Raw genomic sequence first — 22,621 nt, 5'->3', positions numbered from 1 at the left:
GAAACCTTAAAAGAAACAATTATTTTACATTATAGTGAAGTGTTATAATTGTAAGAGGAATTTGCATTTTAAAAATGCTATTCAGTGTTATCATATCTCTCTCTCTCTCTCTCTCTCTCTCTCTCTCTCTCTCTCTCTCTCTCTCTCTCTCTCTCTCTCTCTCTCTCTCTCTCGTTGGCACGATCGAGAATAAAAGGGAACGTCCCAACTCAACTTTAGCTGGAAAATGCAACATCGGGGTCAGCGACCTGTCCCTTAATATCGAGATCCAGAGTATGGCCAAAAATGAGCCTGTATTAATGCTACTGGCCGTCCATAGCGTTGACATTCTCCCATTACAGGAGGCCCATCTTTATTCAGGCGCGCAATCTTCTCGATTCCAGATCCTAGGCTACATGGTGGTCCACTTCAAGGCTCATAAGAGGTGTTAGCGTTTACGCTAAAGAGCCTTCGGAGGTAATGGCCATAGAGAGCGTTAGGGACAGAAACGGGGTGAAAAGAATTTCTGTGGAGACGGGTAGGTTGTATTTGCACAGGGGGGCGAAGTGGCCGAGTGGTTAAAGGCATTACACTGTAACCCAGAAGGCCCCGGTTCGAGCCCCACTTTGGACACTTTCTTTTTTTTTTTCCTTAGTCAAGATTATTAACTCCCAATTTGTTCACTTGGACAACATAGGTGATTCCTGTTGGCATCAGACATCTTGTCTCATGAATTATCTATATTCCTTCATGGAATGCCTAGGCGACGATATCTTAAGATGTCGGGCGGAAGGGGATTTTTTAAAAATACAAATCGCCAAGAGCCACTTGGACTACACCACCGATCCAGGTGGTTAGCCACCCTTCCATCTGTCTGGGAGACTTTAATAGTCACCACCACGAGTGGGACTACCGAGACTGCAACGAGGCAGGTGGACAACTATGTACATGGATAGATTGTAACGATCTGCACCTAGTGTATGATCCTACAGTCAAGGATGCCTTCAAGGGCACCAGTCATAAGAAGGAGTATACCTCATGACCTCATCCTTGTGACGAAGGGAGCAAACGGGGAACCGTTGCAGGTTAAGCAGACAGTCCTTGGCGACTTCCCGCATAGTCAGCACAGGCCGGTACTTGAAGGAATTTACTTCTTATATCGAGCAGATCTATCCTGCTATGGTGAAGAGTGCTTGCTTACCGATTCATTGCACGAGGCATACGGAAATTCTACACCCCCTGCGGGATGGAAGAGTCGGAAAAGCTGAACAAAGAATACCAACAGATCCAGTCCCAGGACGTAGTCGATAGACAACTTCGGTCTCTGGCAGAAGGAAGGAAGCAACGGTGGCAGGAGACCGTGGAAAGTATTGACTTTACACACTCTAGCCGCCACGCTTGGTGACTGATAAAGAAATATGATCCTGACCGGGACCTTGCGAAGCATTCCATCTATGCAGTGGCTGGCACACACGTACATTGAACCTCCTAGTCAAGGACCAGTTTATCCCATTAGAGCCGAATCCAAAGTCCCTGGGGATTACGCTGGACCGCAGTCGTACCTATCAGATCCACCTCGTAGGAGTTGCACGAAAGATAGTGAAACGCAACAGTCTTCTGAGGAAGCTAGCGCGAAATGGGGTGCTAATCGAGCACTTCTGAGGACTTCCGCTCTTGCACCATGCAACTCCACCGCGGAGTACTGCGCTCCAGTGTGGGGCAGAAGCAAGAGCGTTGAGAAAGTCGAAGTAAAACTTCGCAAGTCCATGCCTATAGTGTCGTGAACGCTGGGAACAACGCCTAGAAAATGGGGCCCGATAATGGCAGCAATCCATCCCCCCCCCCCCCCCCATTGTCCGGAGAGAAACCATTACAACCAACTGGCTTAATAAGATCAAGAGAGGGGATGGGGATAACCCTCTCAAATGCACGGTTCCCCTGTTTCGAGCTGAAAAAGTTCCTTGTATTTAGCTTCCATGACTTCGGACAGGGCTGCGTATAGGAGATGAAAGAGGACGAATTCAATCCCTCGAGGGGGTGGGGACATCGACTCCTCGAAACTGGGGGAGAAGTTGCACGAGGAGACACTGGGTGGCTCATCAGTGAAGACGTGTCGCCTTTCCAACATGTACCCGTTGTGGTCAAGAGCCGGAAACAGCAGAGCATCTCGTTGAACGTTGCGTTGTGACGAAGCTTCCGAGCGGGTTCGCGACCGTACATGACTGCGGCGATGAATTTGCGACCTGGATAGATCATCATACCATAGTAGTGTGGCACCATTAGAAGCTGCTGCTGTCAGCATAATTGCAGTTTCGAACCCGATCCCCGTAAGCTGTTCCATGTTTTCTGGCACTGGACTTTTTAAATTTTAACATAGTCTTGAACAGGACGGACTTATCATGTCTATACGGTATTAGGATGTCGGTTCAAACAGAGGCATACAAGTACAAGATAAAATGAACAGAAATGCGATAGTGTATTTATTTATTGTAACTTTAATAAATAATATTCATTGCCCCCAAAACTATATTTATATAGAATATAAAAATAACCCATGTTTTAATTGTTTATTGATTTGTTTATTTATTCATTTATTTATTCACTTATTTATTGGACACTAGATTCAATTGTTAGCATCGAAACCACTCCGACATAATACCGTTTTGAGGAGGCGGCGCACACTTAACATGCACAACCTGTTTTATTAGAATTGTCAATTCTTCACGCTCTTTTTCTGAATGTAAAAGTTTACGCTTTATTTCATTTAGCGTAGCATTTCAGATCCCCAGGATCAAAGAGTATAGCCTATCCATTTCATGACAAATCCCGACAAGATAAGACCAGATTAACGATCTTCTGTCCTCGGGGTGCTAATTTTCATAACCTGTAATTACTGACCGCGAGATAGTAGCTACAAGGTAAAATTCGTTAAGGTTCGGCAGTAGTGTGAAGTACAAACGATGCGCTTATATAAACAGGATATACGGGTATGAGGATTAGAGGAAAACAAAGTCATTGTAAACACAAAATAATAATATATTCTACTGTATTCATATCATCACCATGCTCAACGCGCTCCACAGCAATTCGCTTATACCCATAGAAAGCTACATAGAACCGAATTTTTACTTTACACTATACATAGGTTGGTTGCTATTGTAAAAAAAAAAAGTGAATAAAGAGCTAATGACTCTCTCTCTCTCTCTCTCTCTCTCTCTCTCTCTCTCTCTCTCTCTCTCTCTCTCTCTCTCTCTCTCTCTCTCTCTCTCACACACATACACTAACACGGCATGGTAGAGCGACATCGCCTTAGCTCCGTACCTAGAGGGTACCGAGTTTGACTCCCCGCCGCGCTGTGTGGCCATGGGCAAGTCACTTCACCAATTGTTCACTTGGCCACACTGCACAGTGGCTGACGCCGGGGTTTTTCCTATCTCTCTCTGTGTGTGTGGTGTGTGTGTGTGTATTTATAATATATATATATATATATATATATATATTATATATATATATATATAATATATAATATTGTATATATATATATATATATATATATATATTATATTGTATATATATATATATATATATATATTATATATATATATGTGTGTGTGTGTGTGTGTGTGTGTGTGAATTAAAAAGAAACAATAATACCCACACACACACACACAACCTCTCTCTCTCTCTCTCTCTCTCTCTTTCTCTCTCTCTCTCTCTCTCTCTCTCTCTCTCTCTCTCCACTCTTTCTCTTTCCCTTTTCTTTTCTCTTCTCTTCTATTTACCTATATGCCGAGCCATCTACATATCTATCTATCTAATCTATATCTATCCATCTATCATCTATGATATATCTATCTATCTAAATGCTTTATTACCCTTTCTTTCTCTCTCTCTCTCTCTCTCTCTCTCTCTCTCTCTCATTCTTACACACAAATAAATGCCACACAAACACACACACACACACACATACACACACACATATATATATATATATATATATATATATATATATATATATATATATATATATATTAGCATATGAAACACGGTCAGACAAACAAATTATATACCACTGATGCACCCATACGTTTTTAAGTATACTCGCCTTTACTCATTCTCTTTCACCAAGAAATCAAACTTCTCCATGTGTTTACTATTTCTCCATACTATTAATCAGATACACAACATTGCAGTCAACTCGTACTTAGGTTTTTAAAATGCCTACGCTCATACCTTTTTGAATATTATATTATAAATGATTCGACTTAGCCCAATACATTATCATGACATAACATTAATACAAGAGTGTCCAACAATCGCACACTATTTAAATGCATAAGCATACAACACTCGTAATGATTGATTCATTATTTAATTTAAATGTCATTCAGATCCTCCGAAACAACTTAGAGACACCGCATTGAAACAAAACCATGAAAAAAAGGCGACTCCTCCAATGATACCCTTGACAAATTATGGCATTAATCCAGACAACTTAACAATAATAAGAGGGGTGTGTGTGTGTGTGTGTGTGTGTGTGTGTGAGAGAGAGAGAGAGAGAGAGAGAGAGAGAGAGAGAGAGAGAGAGAACTCCATTGACGCATGCATTATCTCCGATCATCAACCCGATCGGGACTCATTCAGTCAATCGTGCATTGATTGTTCCTCCGGTGCATTGGCTCAGAGCATAGCCAACTTCAAAATATGCCTATTACATGAAACAATCAAGCCCTCAGATCCTGAGCATTAATTACATATATATATATATATATATATATATATATATATATATATATATATATATATATATATATAGTGTGTGTGTGTGTGTGTGTGTGTGTGTGTGTGTGTGTGTTGGTGTGTATTATATAATATTATATTCTCAAACTATGAGCTTTCCGATTCGGCTACTTGGTATGTACTAAAGGCGGCTAGGGTCTAAAATAGTTTGTGACCCAAGGCGTCAATATGGTAATATGTCGGGACGAACCAGATGTAGTAATTTGGTTTTATAGTCAAACTGAGTAGATTTAGACATTTAATTTGCTACTTGGAAATAATGTATTGGAAACCTCAAACTCTCCAAATGAGGGCATTTATTATAATTTTAATTGTATAAGTAAGTCGAAATTTTAATTCTAACCATTTAGATTCATCCCGACTTGATACCGTTTCGGGACGGGCGTCACGTTTTTAATCTTATCATTACTTTTTACAAATCTTGATCAATATTTTAAAATATTTTTTTTTATTTTTAATTATTAATTTTTAAAAAAATATATTTTACCATAGGCCTAACTGAGGTACAAGGACAGAAAACTAGGTCAAATGAAAATAAATAAAATCAAAACGCACATTTATGTAGAGTGATTTCATATTTTCGTCATGCTCTGTGCTCTTCATATGACTTCATTCACACCCCTCCCCTCCCTCCCCCCTTAGTCACCAACAAGACATATGGATCTAAATTTCCATTTCGAACAGTACAAGCCGTGCGTCCTTTTTTATTATTTTTTTCAGTCATTTTTACAATGTCTACTTCTGTAGGGAAAAAGAAAAATCCTAGACAACATATATTATTTAGCTGTATATTTGAGTTTTTAAGCAGCGCAATATCCACTAAATATGCTCAAAGCGCTTTACAAAGGGTCCCTGGCCAACAGCAAAACGTTTCATGGAGAACGAGACAAAATGCTTGTTATGCGATATTACAGTTGTTTCCAGTGGCGGTTCTAGCCTATTTACAGTGGTGGGGCAAAGATGATTAGGTCATATATATATATATATATATATATATATATATATATATATATATATATATATATATATATATATATATATATAAATGTAAATTTTCACTCACATTATTCTTGCCAAGACGATTCGTTTCAGTGTTCCCACCTCAAATGGATTATGCCGACTGATGAGGTGGGAACACTGAAACGAATCGTCTTGGCAAGAATAATGTGAGTGAAAATTTACATTTATATATTAGCTCTAACCACCATTATCGAGCACTTTCGTACCTACAAGTACCCACCAACACTCATAAATATATATATAATATATATATATATATATATATATATATATATATATATATATATATATATATATATATATATATATATATATATATTTTATTTTTTTTTTTTTTTTTTTAATTTTTTTTTTTATTTTTTTTTTTATTTTTTATTTTTTTTTTTTTTTTTTTTTAATTTATCTTTTTATTTTTTTTAAAGTTATTTATTTATTTATTTATTTATTTTTTAATTATTTTTTTTAATTATTATTTTTTTTCACCTTTAAAAAATAATATTTCAACCACAAATAATCACATCCATAATGAAATGACAATACCAGTAGATTTTAATTATTCCAAACGTAATCAAAAATGAATCACGAAAGAGAATACAACTAAAAAATAAAGCGACGAGACATAATGCGACAACACCTTGACAATACAAGTCCATTTCGTTCACTCGAAAAATTAAAGATTTGCTTTAATCCCTCAACGGCGAGATTAATATTTCTGTTACATTACTGGTTTTCAGTAGTATGTGGTAACCTTAAAGTTTTAATCGAGAAGCAACAACAGCGATATGACTCGAGTTTCATTCAGAGCTCAAATTGCATTTTACTGCTGTCTTGATGATTAGAATGATTGTGCCGGTGGTGGTAGTGGTTGGAATCGTGGTAGCGGTGGTGGTGGTGGTGGAGGAGGATGTAATTATGGTAGTGGTTTTGGTGGTGCTGTTGGTTAGAATGATATTTGTGGAGACAATGACGGAAATTTTATGATGATGTTGATATTGTTTTTATTGCTATTGTAGTACTTGTTGTTAATATTGTTGTTGTTGTTAATGATGAAGATGATGATGATGATGATGATGATGATGATGATGATGATGATGATGATGATGATGAAATGATGATGATAATGATGATTATGATGACAACGACGATGTCGTCGACAATGATGGTTACCATACGATATTACAATATTACAAAGTTTATTCAATCTTAGGCTTTCGACAATAAATCATACAATTTGATGACCACATACATGAAAGTGGAAAAAAATGGTAAATGGAACCAAACAATAACCTGATACCATTAATAACCACAAAAAATACAACAATAGTAATACCACCAATACGTACAATAATAATAATAATAATAATAATAATAATAATAATAATAATAATAATAATAATAATAATAATAATAACAATAACAATAATAATAATGATGATAATAATAATAATAATTAATAATAATAATAATAATAATAATAATAATAATAATAATAATAATAATAATAATAATAATAATGATGATAATAATAATAATAACAATAATAATATTACCATCATTACTACTACCACCACCGCTACCACTATCACTACAACCATCACCATCATTATTACGTTTCCAATCATTTTTTCTCGTTTCTAAAAATTTGATATCTATCAAAACAGACGAAATTCCGGTCATTTTTTTAAAGGGTAGTTAAAATATCTACGATTTTATTAGCCATGAAAACTACGATTTTTATTTTCCTATTTCAAGTAGGCAGGTCTGCTATGACAAGTATCAGTATCAGTTCCATAGTCAAAAGAAGACCAACAAAAACACAGTTTATTTAATCTTAGGCTTTCGCCAATACTTCATACAATACAATTAAGACAAAATAATGTTACCAATTTCTCCTCATGCATTCGTTAGACTATAACAATAACGACCGTGTTATCTTTACTCCTCACCCAACCAACCCCGAGCTGCCCGCCTCTTCATCGCGAACTATCTTATGTATGTATTAGCTTCAGGACGGGCAAGTACGGAATCTGCCCACCCTTCCGTATTTCCTCTATAGAGCAGTAAAGTTAGGTGCCCCAAACGTAAACAATAACAAGTTGCTAGTGATTTCCGTTAGGGACCGGAATAATTTACGCACAATATAGGTCTCCCAATTTTGTAGTTTGAGTTGTAGGCAATACACTTTCAGTATTGAAAATATGTTTACATAAAATCTAACAGTTGCAGAAATAATAATATAAGGCTAAATTATTATGAAAATCAGGCTCCGAATAATTCTCGTTTTGTTCACACCAGCGCAATAATTTGCTCTGGTCTAAAAATAGATAGACTGTAACTATTGATAAATTTTAGAAAATTTTACCTTTTGTTCCATAAAATATCCATATCTAGACATTATTTGATGCATGATCGAGTATTTATGAATATGTGTTTCTTTTGCCACCTAACAGCCAAATTTTAAAGGTTATTTTTTTCTATTATTTACATTGGAACGTGAGCTGTCAAGACAGGAACATGTGGTTTGCCACGTGCTTCTCGACCTTTGTTTACGTTTGGGGCACCTAACTTTACTGCTCTATAACTTAGAATTCAACTCTCTCCTTTCTCAGAAGAGTATTTCTCGTATACTAATTCAATTTTTGAGAAAACCAAAATGGTGGTTGTATTTTATATAATTATTTAGTCGTGACTTTTGAATAAAAGTGTTTTGTTTTATTAGAGGAAATACAATAGAAAATTACATTGTTTTGCAAACTTATTTTGTCTGGCAATAAAAATACAGCGGTAATTACTTTAAGAATTTAAAAAAAAAGAACTAACAAATTAATTTGTTAAAAAACAAAACAAAAAAAAAAAACCCAAAACAACAACAACAACAACAAAAAACAAATAAGAAAACAATTTAAATAAATGAGTTTTGAGAAGCACTAAAGAAAACGAGAAAAAAAAGAAAAGTTTAAATGGATAAACAAATATATAAAAACAACACCAATTAATACTAAATTGATATAAAATTAGTAAATTAATAAATTTAATTCAATACGGGAACATTCCCAAAGTCATTACATCAATGGTACCAGCACAAGTAAGGCAATAAATAAGAAAAAGTTCGTTTGCCAAAATCTCTATTTAGTTTTCACTGGTTAATAAGGTGGGCTCATTTGAATTAGCCCGACCTAGTACTAGAGAGGCCAGACAGCAAAAATCGAGTTAGTTCACCGTCAGGCGACGTAACGATGAGATGACGATGTGGGCGGAGTAGGGGGGGGGGGGGGGGTGATAAAAAAGAACAGGAGCGTATCCTGGTTTATGCATTACGGGATGCATGGTGATTCGCAATCTATCAAAAATACACACAAATTGATTTCAGTACGAAGTATCAAGTTTAAGTAGTAACTTTTGAAATTATCTAATTTAAATTTGATTATTTTAGACCTGGTAATACAGCTTATAACTTGAAAAAACAGGCTGGTATTTGCCCACCCTGCCCATTATTACCAGCCGTCCCTGGTTGTTTCCGACAGAGACAATGCTTTTGACGGCCATGTACTCATTTTACACCTGAGGATAGTGAGAGAATGTGAGTAAATAACCTTTTCGAAGGACTCAGCTATGCACCGAGGCTCGGGCCCAGGACCTTCCGATCCGAAAACAAGTGTCAAACCAGAAGACCACATAACCGCATATTATATTAGGGCATTAAAAAAAAAGTAAAATAAAATAATATATTGAGCTAGTGTCAGCGTGAGTCTTATAATAGGCAACCTATTTATTGGCAATCCTATTATTGCCATGGCCTTATGTAATATACTCACCAGCTCTGCCCACCAGATCAATGGTATCTACACACAAAACAATGTGTTATCTTCAATGTTTATAACCTGATTGAAACAATAGGCCTATAGTGATAATTATTCACCAAATCATGGTCTAAAACAATAACAATGTATTCATTCTATAAGTCTTAATGAGGAAAATCCCCGAAGGGATCTATTTCGAAAAAAATACCGAGATTAGCATTATAGTTACTTTCCGTCATTTTGAGCCATCTTTAATTTGTATTGACATTACGTCATCGTCATCATCACCATTTCCACCATCACCACCACCAGCACTTTCATCATCATCATCATCATCATCATCATCATCATCATCATCATCATCATCATCATCATCACCCCACCACCACCACCATCATAATCATCATCATCATCATCAACATCATCATCATCATCATCATCATCATCATCATCATCATCATCATCATCATCATCATCATCATCACCATCATCATCATCACCATCATCATAATCATCATCATCATCATCATCACATCAACATCATCCTCACTCTCTCCGTCATAGCTATTTTTATCAGCATAATCAACGGTTGTTTTCTTTTTTGTTTTTGTTTTTTTTAAATGGTGCTAATAAGTTATAATTTGATTCTTGTTTATTTACAATGTAGATTCTGTTAAATGTAAGTGTATTTCTGACTTTACATAGGAATATATAATAGTTAAGTATAAAAATTTGAAATCTGAAAATATTATACCTAGATAGTTATCGATTATAAATTTCGAAAAAAAAAAACATAGTTGTCTTTATACTTGTACCAAGGAGGGCTTTCGGTATCTTCGAAGTCTTCGAAACCGAACGATGGTGTCAACTCTTTATTTGTAATGAACAAGTTTTCACGTTTTCGATAGTACCCTCTTCCGTTTTCCGGTCCTTTTACCTCAACATGGCCCCAACTAAGGAGAAGAAGCCAACCGAGAGTAAGAAATTAAGAGTGTTTTGTAGATAACATGATGTAATCTTGTTCATTTTACACCAGAAAATGAATTTTTAGAATTTGGGATTATTTTAAAATTGTTTCAACAACTCTACACTCGACTCAAGGCATTGAATACGTTTGGGTGTCTGTACATGCCGAATCTTCAATTATCGATAACTCCTCCTTACTCCTTGTCAAATCAACATTTCAGTTCTTGATCTCGCATGCTTTTGAGGTAGTCTAGCACGGTTAATTTTCATTTTGCATTGGTTAAGGAGTGAGGTCCCTGCCTCCATCTTGCTTTGTTTATATAAAACAATGGCCAGGTGGTCTAACGTCTAAAGTGTTCCCAAGACTAAAAATATTTTTATTTTCATATTCATGCGCAACGGCAACATAATGGTAAATGTAAAACAATATTAGGCACTTTGATAACTCCAGTAGGCACTTTGATAAAATTTTCAAACTCAAAATATCTTAATTTGACCCAGTCAGGGAGATGGGACTTAAAAAAACATAAAATTTGATACCTTATTTGTTTCTCTACGACTTACGGTTCCAGATTTATTTACACTTTTCTGTTGAAATTTTTTGTCAATTTTACAGAGAGAATCTGTGATCTCACTGCTGCCTCAAAACCAGCATCTCGCGGCTATCGGGAAATTTTGAGTTTTGCAGTCAACATGGCCCACTTATTGTTTTCAGTAATTTTGTTTCAATTAAAAAATAAATGGCAAGTGTTAGGTATCATTTTAAAGGTCAGAAAATAAGCTTTATTTTCATATAAATCATTTTCATGTATGAAAAGTATGGAAAAAATTAAGGATAAATGAAAATGGAAAAAAATATGAGATTTTTGTCAAAAAAAGTGGGGTTGATGGCGGGAAAAAAAAATAATGAGCGAGTGTATCAATTTTGATGAAATTTGGCAGAGATGTTCTTCAATTAATTGTCTATCGATGTATGAAGTATAATTAAAATGTATCCATAATTTAAAAAGTTCTTATAAGTCAAAAATTGATAAATTTTTATTTCAATAGCTTTCTGAGAAATACAATCAGGAATTAAGAATAAAATATACCGTAGGAAAGCTTGTTATGTGCCCTTTAAAATGATACCAACATTAGTCACATAGGTTCACAAATAACGCCATGGTGACCAAAACAGTAAAGGGCCAAAAATAAAGTTCCAAAAAACGAGTTTCACCTTACAGTGAGCCTATCGGCGGCCACTGGACTGGAGTTATCAAAGTGCCTAACTCCAGTTCAGTGACCGCCGATAGGCTCACTGTAAGGTGAAACTCGTTTTTTGGAACTTTATTTTTGGCCCTTTAATGTTTTGGTCACCATGGCGTTATTTGTGAACCTATGTGACTAATGTTGGTATCATTTTAAAGGGCACAAAACAAGCTTTCTAACGGTATATTTTATTCTTAATTCCTGATTGTATTTCTCAGAAAGCTATTGAAATAAAAATTTATCAAATTTTGACTTACTTTTTAAATTATGGATACATTTTAATTATACTTCATACATCGATAGACAATCAATTGAAGAACATCTCTGCCAAATTTCATCAAAATTGATACACTCGCTCATTATTTTATTTTTTCCGCCATCAACCCCACTTTTTTTAAACAAAAAACCTCATATTTTTTTCCATTTTCATTTATCCTTAATTTTGTCCATACTTTTCATACATGAAAATGATTTATATGAAAAAAAGCTTATTTTCTCACCTTTAAAATGATACCTAACACTTGCCATTTATTTTTTAATTGAAACAAAATTACTGAAAACAATAAGTGGGTCATGTTGACTGCAAAACTCAAAATTTCCCGATAGCCGCGAGATGCTGGTTTTGAGGCAGCAGTGAGATCACAGATTCTCTCTGTAAAATTGACAAAAAATGTCAACAAAAAAATATAAATAACTCTGGAACCGTAAGTCGTAGATAAACAAATAAGGTATCAAATTTTATGTTTTTTCAAGTCCCATCCCCCTGACTGGGTCAAATTAAGATATTTTGAGTTTGAAAATTTTATCAAAGTGCCTAACAATATAACCAAATTAGATTTTTCAGAACTTTAGTTCGTTAAAAATTATAAATTACCGGCCCTATCTCACCCGTTAAGTCGACTCAATACGAAATTTTGTTTACACGGTTTAGATTTAAAGGAAGCAGCGACAATTAGTATTCCCAAACTTCTGGTGTTGTATTTACTCTGTCACTGTCACGTGACTGTTTTGAGAAATTTGGTGTCTGCTACAAACAATTAGTAGACATGTCAACAGAGTTATTTCTTGTACATTTTAAGGGAGAACTTCCAAAGCAGACAAGTTGATTGAATAAAAGGAAAAGAGCCTTTTATTTTTATCCCCCTCCTCCTCCATGCTGCTGCCGCTGTCACTACTACCGTGAGATTGGAGGGAGACGGGTCGCTTTATAACGCGGAGCATGTCACGAAGCTGATTTTTTTGTTTTCAGATAATAGTTTCCTTTTATCTTTTTATTGTTAATGGAGAATACAGCGATCATCAAGAGAGCAGTCCAGAGTATCGCAACTTGGACTTGGACCAATGATCTATAATAATAATTGTTTTGCCGTTACTTGTCTTTTGGTGATAAAGATATCTGGTGTTGTGTCAAAGATCGAATTTTGCCTTTAAAAGTAAAAGGTTACATTGCTCCTGGGTTTGCTTTCTATACTTTGGCATGAGACACCCATTACCTGATGTCTTGGTTTTTAATCCTAGCCTAGTTAGGCACTTTGATAAAATTTTCAACCTCAAAATATCTTGATTTGACTCAGGGGGTTGGGACTTGAAAAAAACATAAAATTTGATACCTTATTTGTTTCTCTACGACCTATGGTTCCAGAGTTATTTATATTTTTCTATTGACATTTTTTGTCAATTTTTACAGAGAGAATCTGATCTCACCGCTGCCTCAAAACCAGCATCTCGTGGCGATCGGGAAATTTTGAGTTTTGCAGTCAACATGGCCCACTTATTGTTTTCAGTAATTTTGTTTTAATTAAAAAATAAATGGCAAGTGTTAGGTATCATTTTAAAGGTCAGCAAATAAGCTTTATTTTCATATAAATCATTTTCATGGAAAAAATTAAGGATAAATGAAAATGGAAAAAAATATGAGGTTTTTGTCCTTAAAAAGTGGGGTTGATGGCAGGAAAGATAAAATAATGAGCGAATGTATCATTTTTGATGAAATTTGGCAGATATATTCTTCAATTAATTGTCTATCGATGTATGAAGTATAATTAAAATGTATCCATAATTTAAAAAGTTCTTATAATTCAAAAATTTATAAATTTTTATTACATAAGCTTTCTGAGAAATACAATCAGGAATTAAGAATGAAATACACCATTAGAAAGCTTGTTTATAATGATACCAAAGTTAGTCACATAGGCTCACAATTAACGCCATGGTGACCAAAACAGTAAAGGGTCAAAGATAAAGTTCCAAAAAACGAGTTTCACCTTACAGTGAGCCTATCGGCGGCCACTGGACTGGAGTTATCAAAGTGCCTAGCCTAGTGAGAAAATTTAAAAGATCAGTCATACATGTATTTGCAAACTGAGCAGAAAGTTTTCATTTTACCATGTGATGGGAAGGGATAACACTGATGACAAGAGAGGGAGGTTGGGGGGGGGGGCGGGGGGGGGCGCGAGGGTAAGGGTGCATGAGGAAAGATGAAAGAAACAATGGGTTGCCTGATGGCTTAGATCAAAGGATTGTTACTGAGGCGCTTCACGATTCACGGTGCATGCTTCGTGAAATTTTAAACTCTTACAGTGACACCGATTCTTTTTCTTATCCAGATTGCTTATGCAGAATAAATTGTTTCCACCATGAGAGCAGTCAAGAGTATTTTGACTCTGGCTTCAATAGGGATCGCAAATCTTGTCTTTTAATGATAATAATAAGACTTAAGATCTGGAGTTTGGGTAGTGTAAGATTGAATCTCGTCTTCAATTGGTGAAATTGGTTTGATTTTAAAAATTACAAACATACACATGAGCGCGCTTGCGCAAGACAGCGAGGTCCATCTATTTAGTGTATTGCAATGGTAAACCAGTGTTCGTAGATCCTGAGGCTAGGTGCACGGTTACCGTATATGTAGACACTCCCAAAAATAAGAGAAGGGAGGAAAGAGGGGCATATCAAAATAAAGGCAAAAAAAAAAATAAATAAAAAAAGAGACACACACAGTCTCGCATCCAGTTCAGTGGTCACCAATAGGCTCACTGTAACATAGTGCCTATTATTACGGATGTCTGTAATTGTGACGGAAGTGTAAGGACAATTACGGACTTAAGGAAATAGAAGAAATATTACTGATACAAATGGTTGCAATGTTAAATGAAAATATAATTTTTTTTTCATTATTTACCGCATGCTACAATAAAAAAATCTCAATGCCTCGTTGGCTGGCGACGAATGATGTCATCGACTCGACAAGGAAACTCTAACCTCATTGGTAGACAGTGCAGTGTCGAAAGTAGGTCATCAATAAGCATATTATCGCGGGGGCCATTGGCATACATATATAAAAAGGTGTATCTATCATTATTTTTGTTTGCTTTAGTATTACTGAAATCTGACCATTAATTACTGATGAATTTTGTATTTCTTACTGAATTTGAAATTTTCAAGTAGGCAGGTATGCTGTAAGGTGAAGCTCGTTTTTTGGATTTTTTATTTTTTGTTGTTGCCCTTTGCTGTTTTGGTCACTATTCTGGGCGTTAATTTAATTGTGATCCTATGTGACTAATTTTGGTATCCTTTTAAAGGACACAAAACAAGTTTTCTAACACTAACGGTATATTTCATTCTTAATTCCTGATTGTATAATGAAGTAAAATTTTATCAATTTTTGAATTCTAAGAACTTTTGAAATTATGGATACATTTTAATTATGCTTGATACATCTATAGACAATTAAATGAAGAATATCTCTGCCAAATTTCACCAAAATTCATACTCGCTCATTATTTTATCTTACTCATCAACCCCATTTTTTAGGACAAAAACTGCATATTTTTTTTCCATTTTCATTTAACCATAATTTTTTCCCATACTTATCATGCATGAAAATGATTTATACGAAAATAAAGTTTATTTTCTGTCCTTTAAGATGATACCCAACACTTGCCATTTATTTTTTAATTGAAATAAAATTACTGAAAGGCTGTTGTTATTCTTAAACATGTCTGCCAATTAAGAATACTGATTATTGGTAGACACCTGTCTGGCAATAATAAAAAACCTGGACTTTTGATAATATCAAGTGATATTTGATGCAAGACAAAATTTGATAGTGCTCAAATGCCAAGTCCAGCTTTTTTTTAAAAAGCACATGGATAATTGGATAGTTTTTATGTTGTTTTGCTCAGTTTTGCAAAACTTGCAGCCCTTTTTAAAAAGTATATATGGATCCATTTCTTGTTTCCTACTTATTTATTTTTTAAATCGTTTTTTTTTTCACCAGAGTCGGGAGCTAAAGCTAAAGCTCCCGCCAAGACCACTGCAGCTAAGCCAGCAGCCAAGCCCAAGGCTGCACCTGCAAAGAAGCCCACCTCTGCTGCCAAAGCAAAGGCTATCCCTAAAAAGTCAGGTGGTGTGTCAAAGGCCAAAGTTAAGGCCCTCAGGGCAAAGAAATTTGTTGAGAAAGGTTTGCATCAGAAGAGGAGCCGTAAGGTACATAAAACCACTACTTTCAGGGTTCCAAGGCTCCTCAAACTTCCTCGTAACCCCAAGTATCAGAGAAAGTCTGTCAGTAGCAGGAACAAGTAAGTGCATCATTAAAGTTTTATATTTTTGATAGAGAAACATGTATTCTTTTGTTTGTGCTGGAAGGAAATCTCTGGTTGATGCTGTGAGAGTGCTGGACTGAGGAGCACAGGTTCTCATTTTTAGGACAAAGCAAAGTTGACTGAAACTCCATTTGCAGTCAAAATCTGGCTGTGGATATACTGGCATGTGCTGTTGCAAACATGACAATGAATGTTTCATGTGCTCGCTTTACACTATAGATAGAAAAAGATACTGATCTCAATACATAAATTTCTATGGTAATGCCCTCAGCCTTTTGAGGACTGGAAGTCATTACCAGCTTTACCTACTTGGGGGAATGCAAGAAGAAGAGTACCCAATGTACCAGCGAGCTAGTGAAGTGGTGGTTAAGACTTCCTGATGAGAGCTATCGCTTGAAGCAATGTTGTAGAAGTTAAATAATCATAATTATACTTGAAATGTTTATAAATAGCTCCTTTTAACAAAAAGTTGAGCACTATTATTTCATGGTTTTTGTTTTTATATATTTATATGTGAATTGAGATCAATTAATGATTTGTGGGTATACATTTTCTTACTCTTTTTGTTTTAATGAATCAGTTTTTCTTCCTTTTTGTCAGGTTGGACCATTACCGTCTGATCAAGTATCCTCTCACGACTGAGAGTGCCATGAAGAAGATTGAAGACAACAACACTTTGGTCTTCATTGTTGACAGGATGGCCAACAAACCCATGATTAAGGCTGCAATCAAGAAATTGTATGATATTGAGGCTGCAAAGGTTAACACACTCATCAGGTTAGAAGTGGTTCTCTTTAATTTTATTTTGCGTCTTCCCTTTATCAACAACATTATGCGCAATACAGTAAAACACAAAAAAGTTTCAACAATTGCTGAATTGGCAAATGCTCAGGAGCAAGACATGGTTTGTAATTTGATTTTGCAAACCTGTTATCACCCATCGCTTTTTGATGCAATTGTTAAGGTTTTGAACAAAGGCTTAAAATGGGGAATATGAACTCTCTAAACTGTATAAAATTTTAATCTTTCACGCGTACACATAGCTGCCAATCCTACCGGAAATTGCGGGAGACTCCCGCCTTTTTAGTTCGTCTCCCGCCCGTAACACCAATCTCCCGCATTATCGTGCAGTAGCCGGACTGTAGGTCCAGGCCTAGAACCCGTGTTAGCCTACCATGCGGGTCTTTTCGGTTCTTTCGGTAACGTGCGTGAAATTCCGGTCCTCCATTTTGTAAACGGAAGTCATTTGGTATTATGGTGGATTTATAATCGGAAAGGCTGATACTGAAGCCATTCTTTTTAGTGAAGTTAAATAGCTATACATGGCTGATGTCAATTGTAATTATATTATTCAGATGCATTTATGTATCTCCCTGATTTTTTCTGAATCTCCCTGATTTTCTTACCAAAACTCCCTCTTAATAAGCTTGGTGGGTTGGCAGCTATGCATACAAAAAAAAATAAGATGAGAATTTAGGAAAAGGGATATTGTTTCTTTGTCTATTCTTTAAACACATATCTTCAAAGGTCAAAGAGGCTGTGGTTAAGATCACCAGAGAATTGTATGAAATTTGATTTCTATGGATCCAAAATTTTATATTTGTGAGGTGATCTGACAAAAAGATGTCAGATGTCAGAAAAAATTTAACCCTTATTATTACACAGTTGCGACACCATCTCTGAACAAAATATAGTTTGAATTTTGTAATTATATTAATTAGCAGTGATGATAATCTTCCACGGAATTCCCGGATTTTGGTATTTTCTTTGAAATGTCCCGCTGTTTTTGCAGTGTCATTTTTCTATGAAAATCACTCAGGTGGCTTCACGGTAGAACGGTAAAAATATCACCATCATGTCTTGTGTCAAAGTTTGCATGAATTTTGGTGACACTCAAATTTCGTGATGTCAACCTAGACGGGGTGGCACCAAATGTCAAAGTGACACAAAGCCAGTGATGTCCTTGGATGAATAGATGTTGGGTAGGGATTGGAAAGTAAAAAAGTAGAGAATCAATTTATAACCTCTCTCTCTCTCTCTCTTTTTTTTTTTTTTCTCCTTTCTTTCTTTTGGTGTGGATAGAGTTATGGTTAATATTGTGAGCCTTTCAAATTATATTCTGGAAAGGACAGTTCATTATATTTACAAAAGAACTTTATATATAATGTTACATAACTATCATATTGTATATGTAATTATTGCATTTCTGCTCGTTTGCCTGATGGGTCGATACATTTTCCTTTTTGACAAATCATCACTGAATTAGGGTCTGAGGAGGAGAGGGATAAAGAATTTAAAACGGAGGAAATTGCTTTTAAAGACAAGACATGCACATAATTACAAATTGAAATATAGTTACATTATCATATGAGCTCTTGCACACCACATTCATACTCAACTAAAAAAACAACCCAAAAAACAGGCGTGTACGACAGACAGGGTTTGCCACCTCACCTAACATTCTTTTAGGAGTCAGAAATAGAGAGAAAGATGGTGGATTTAAATAATAGGCATAGAATAATTTTTATTTATTTATTTATATTTTTTGTGTGTGTTTTTTATCAGTAATTTTTTATTTCATTGAAATTATAAGGGGTATGAGAATAGGGCACAGACATGCATTCTGTATTTCCATCTGTTTTATGTTAAATTGATTTTGTAAAGATTCCAGGCCTGTAAATCTTCCGACTATTGTCGGATTTCCGACAGTACGATTTTGCTCTATAAGTGCTAATATTTAACAAATACAAAATTAATAGTAAAAATAAAATTCGCATCGTCAACAGAACCAATAAATGAAAACAAAATAGTTTTATTTCGTTCCTCGAAAAAATCAGATTTTATTCAGTTTCAAATGCCGAGTTAACATAAAAACCTTTTTATTTGTCGCATCAAAGACAAAACAAACTAGGCCATCTATCAGTTAGCTATATTATCCTGCCATCTACACGCTCCACTAGACGTGGATGTATTCACTGCCTGGCTACTGTGCCACAGCCAGTGAGAGAGGGTCGCGAAGTTTGTGTGATTCGTTGAACACACGTAGTGAGTAAATAACTAACATGCACAGAAGTGTGTTGGACCGGACCGGAGTGTTTCTATTTTGCTACCGACGCACATGCGTTTCTCTGTCCCTCTTTTCTTTTTCCCTTGGATTAATTCGTTCCATCTGGATGTGAGACGGAAAAAAATAATGCGAAATAATTCTTCTTCGAAAGTTCTCACACGACTGCACTACCTCCTCATCTTCTTCTTCTTCTTTTTTAATAAGAATTAAACCAAATAAACGAAATAATCGGCGTAAAAATGAAACACAAACAGGAGCGAAGATACGCAGCTTCCCCTGTCAAACACTAGATACACATCCTTCAAAAGGGTAGGAATTGTTCTCTTTCTTTCATTTTACAACTCAGACCTGGGTTCGCAAAGGTGGGTACTCTCTCAAACAAGTGGGATTTTTTTATTTTTTTTGGTACCATAAAATAAGGACCTCATTATAAATAGGTTGGGGAAAGTGACATGATTTGACTAGTCAATTGACGTGTCATATCTGTGTTGTGTTTATTAATTAATCCATATTTTTGTCCTTTTGTGTCTATTTTCGCATGTTCAAAAAGTTCAGACAATTTTTTTCACCAACCATTTACAGGCCTGAGATTCTCAGTTGGATTTAAATTGTTTACTTTTCTTTTACTAGTGTTAAAATAGTCTTTCACAAATATTAAAAATGCAGTTAGGCCTTTTAAAATCATACAGCTTAATCACATTTCTTTTCATGTTCACTCAGGCCCGATTGTGAAAAGAAAGCTTATGTGCGTTTGGCTTCAGACTACGATGCATTGGATGTTGCCAACAAGGTTTGTATTCAGAAATTGGTATTTTCACAATTAGTGCTGTTATTGGGAACTTTGTTTTGTAATTGTAATTGTATACCAAATAATAGAGTGCAGAGCAAAAGAAAGAAAAAGTTTCTTCATCAGTTCTTGCTTTGAATTTTTGAACAAAAGAATACTCTTTAAGTGCCTTTTTTGTTTTTTGTTTGTTCGTTTGTTTCACCAAATTCAATATGAGTCAATCTCAAAAGGTTGTCTCACTAATGCTGCTCAAGAGCAAAAAGATTGTAAATACCCCTATGAGCATGATTCTACTTTCTAATGGTAGCAAACTAAATCTCAGACTCGAGTTTGTAAAGAAAGAGATAACTATTCATTGTTTTCTGGAAAAAGAATAATAGTTTATTTCATGGGAGAATCTCTGACATCATTGATGACACAAAATGTATCCCATACCATCAAACTCACTCAACCCTCTCCGGGCCTGCTGGCACTTGAGGCAATGCAAGGGATTTCCACCAGGTCCTGTCAGCAGCTATCCTTGGGATCATCTCGAGGGACTGACCTCTCAGCTTTAGGTCCCTCTCTACAGTTCATCTCCAAGTCTTCTTGGGGTCGCCTCACTTCCTCTTTCCTTGGGGTGTCCATTGCAGACCCTTCCTTGTCAGTGTTTCATCAGGTCTGCGACCGACATGCCCCAGCCTCCAGAGACTCCACTTCAGCTCTCGCTCATTTGAGATTGTGTTTTATTTATAAGTTCTGATGACATTGAGATGGTGGCGGAAACGCCATCTATGAATTTAGATCAGTTTTTCTTGTGTTTGAAAATCTTTTTTTTTTTTATTATTTTATGATAGAGGTCAAATATTCTATTTCAAGTTGGTCTTCCTAGTTAAAAGTCCCATTGAATTGAATAGATGACTGCTGCAACATTTTTCTTATTGATTTACCCATGATTTCAAAATATGAAAATCGAGATGCCTGAATTGACTCTTACTATATATTTGATTTATACCCTTTTACTCAAGTAGGATTATTTGTTTTTGTCCAATTTAAAAGGCACCCTATCAATATTCCACCTTTTGAGAATGGTTCATTTAGAACCAATTCCTGTTGGAGTTTTTGTTTATTTTTACTTTTGTTTCTCTATTTAAGTTTTAAGTTGAGACTGAATTGCTGTAGTGGTTGGTCATTTGCAGATTGAAATTTAGGTTTTTTTTTAAATGTTTAAAAATAAGGTATATTTGTGATTTTTTTTTTTTTATGAATGAGGCGAAGCGTAACTCATGTGTTTTTAAACAAAAAATATGATTGACATCTTATTAATAATAATATATCTTTATTTCCTCAAAATTGTGGCAATTTGTCATTTGGTTACACATTTATTACAATACAATATATTGACATAGACACACTCACGCATATGCACACTAGCAACATCGTAGTCATCGTCAACATCATCATCACAACAACCTTCCTAATATTTCCGTTACAATCCTTCACTTTCATCATTCCCCTATAACACCATCCTCATCATACTCCATATTATATTATTTTCCTGTAACAAGCTATGATATAATATTGATAAAAGGACATTGTCTCAAAGAGGACTTTATGGTTGAGGTCCCATTTTATTTTATTTTTGACACTTTAAACAAAAATTTGCCTATGTGATTAACTCTTTTTATTCTTTCTTTTTGCCTATGTGATTAACTCTTTTTATTCTTTCTTTTCTCTTTTGCAGATTGGCATCATCTAATTGTGTTATATTATTAAATTTGAAAATATACCCTTGCATTGTTTCTGATTTATTTTTTCACCTCTCGTTGAAAATTTTGCTAGCATTGAAGTCAGGTGAGATCAAATTTCAAGGGACTTGGGTATCAATTTCTGTTTTTGACAGAGAGAAGAAAAAAGAGATGTGCTGTTATTCAGAACTACAATACTCCATTATAAATGTCTGACAAAACTGCACAATGTTCAAGATAGCCCTTAGCTTAAGACAATATTTCCACAGTTCTTCTGAATAAGGGTCTCGGATAGTACTACGATTCTATTTTGGCCTATTGTCTGAACCCAAGGATCTTTTTAAAGATTTCTTGCTGTAATAGGTTTTCTTAAATTCTTTTTAAAAAATTTTTTGATCGTTTTGATACAACTTATTACTATCTAGTTTGTAAAAAAATTTTAGAAGTTGTTTGGAGTTACTTTATTTTTGAAAACGAGCCTTTGATTTCGCAGGTATTCATTGTCTTTGTTTCTACTGAGTAAGTGCTCATTTTTTCGAGTCAGCAGTAGACATTTTTCAGAGAGAATACAATCCTTTATTGCCCTCTTCTATGAGATGCCAGTTAGTGCATTGTACGTTTTTCCT

The 22,621-nt window shown here is 35.2% G+C and overlaps 1 protein-coding gene across 1 annotated transcript; it reads left to right on the top strand.

The window, feature by feature from the left end:
* The first annotated feature begins 10,466 nt into the window (after window positions 1-10,466).
* LOC144968541 (large ribosomal subunit protein uL23-like) lies at window positions 10,467-22,036 on the top strand. Its single transcript, XM_078907005.1, has 5 exons — window positions 10,467-10,576; window positions 16,090-16,390; window positions 17,015-17,191; window positions 20,202-20,271; window positions 21,992-22,036. The coding sequence occupies exons 1-5, from the start codon at window positions 10,543-10,545 to the stop codon at window positions 22,004-22,006; spliced, it is 597 nt and encodes a 198-aa protein (XP_078763131.1). The 5' UTR covers window positions 10,467-10,542; the 3' UTR covers window positions 22,007-22,036.
* Window positions 22,037-22,621: the final 585 nt, after the last annotated feature.

The sequence above is a fragment of the Berghia stephanieae genome, chromosome 3, assembly GCF_034508935.2.
Source record: "Berghia stephanieae isolate SIO BIC M18660-M18661 chromosome 3, UCSD_Bste_1.3, whole genome shotgun sequence".
Lineage (NCBI taxonomy): Eukaryota > Metazoa > Mollusca > Gastropoda > Nudibranchia > Aeolidiidae > Berghia > Berghia stephanieae.
This window is presented reverse-complemented; position numbering and strand designations above follow the sequence as displayed.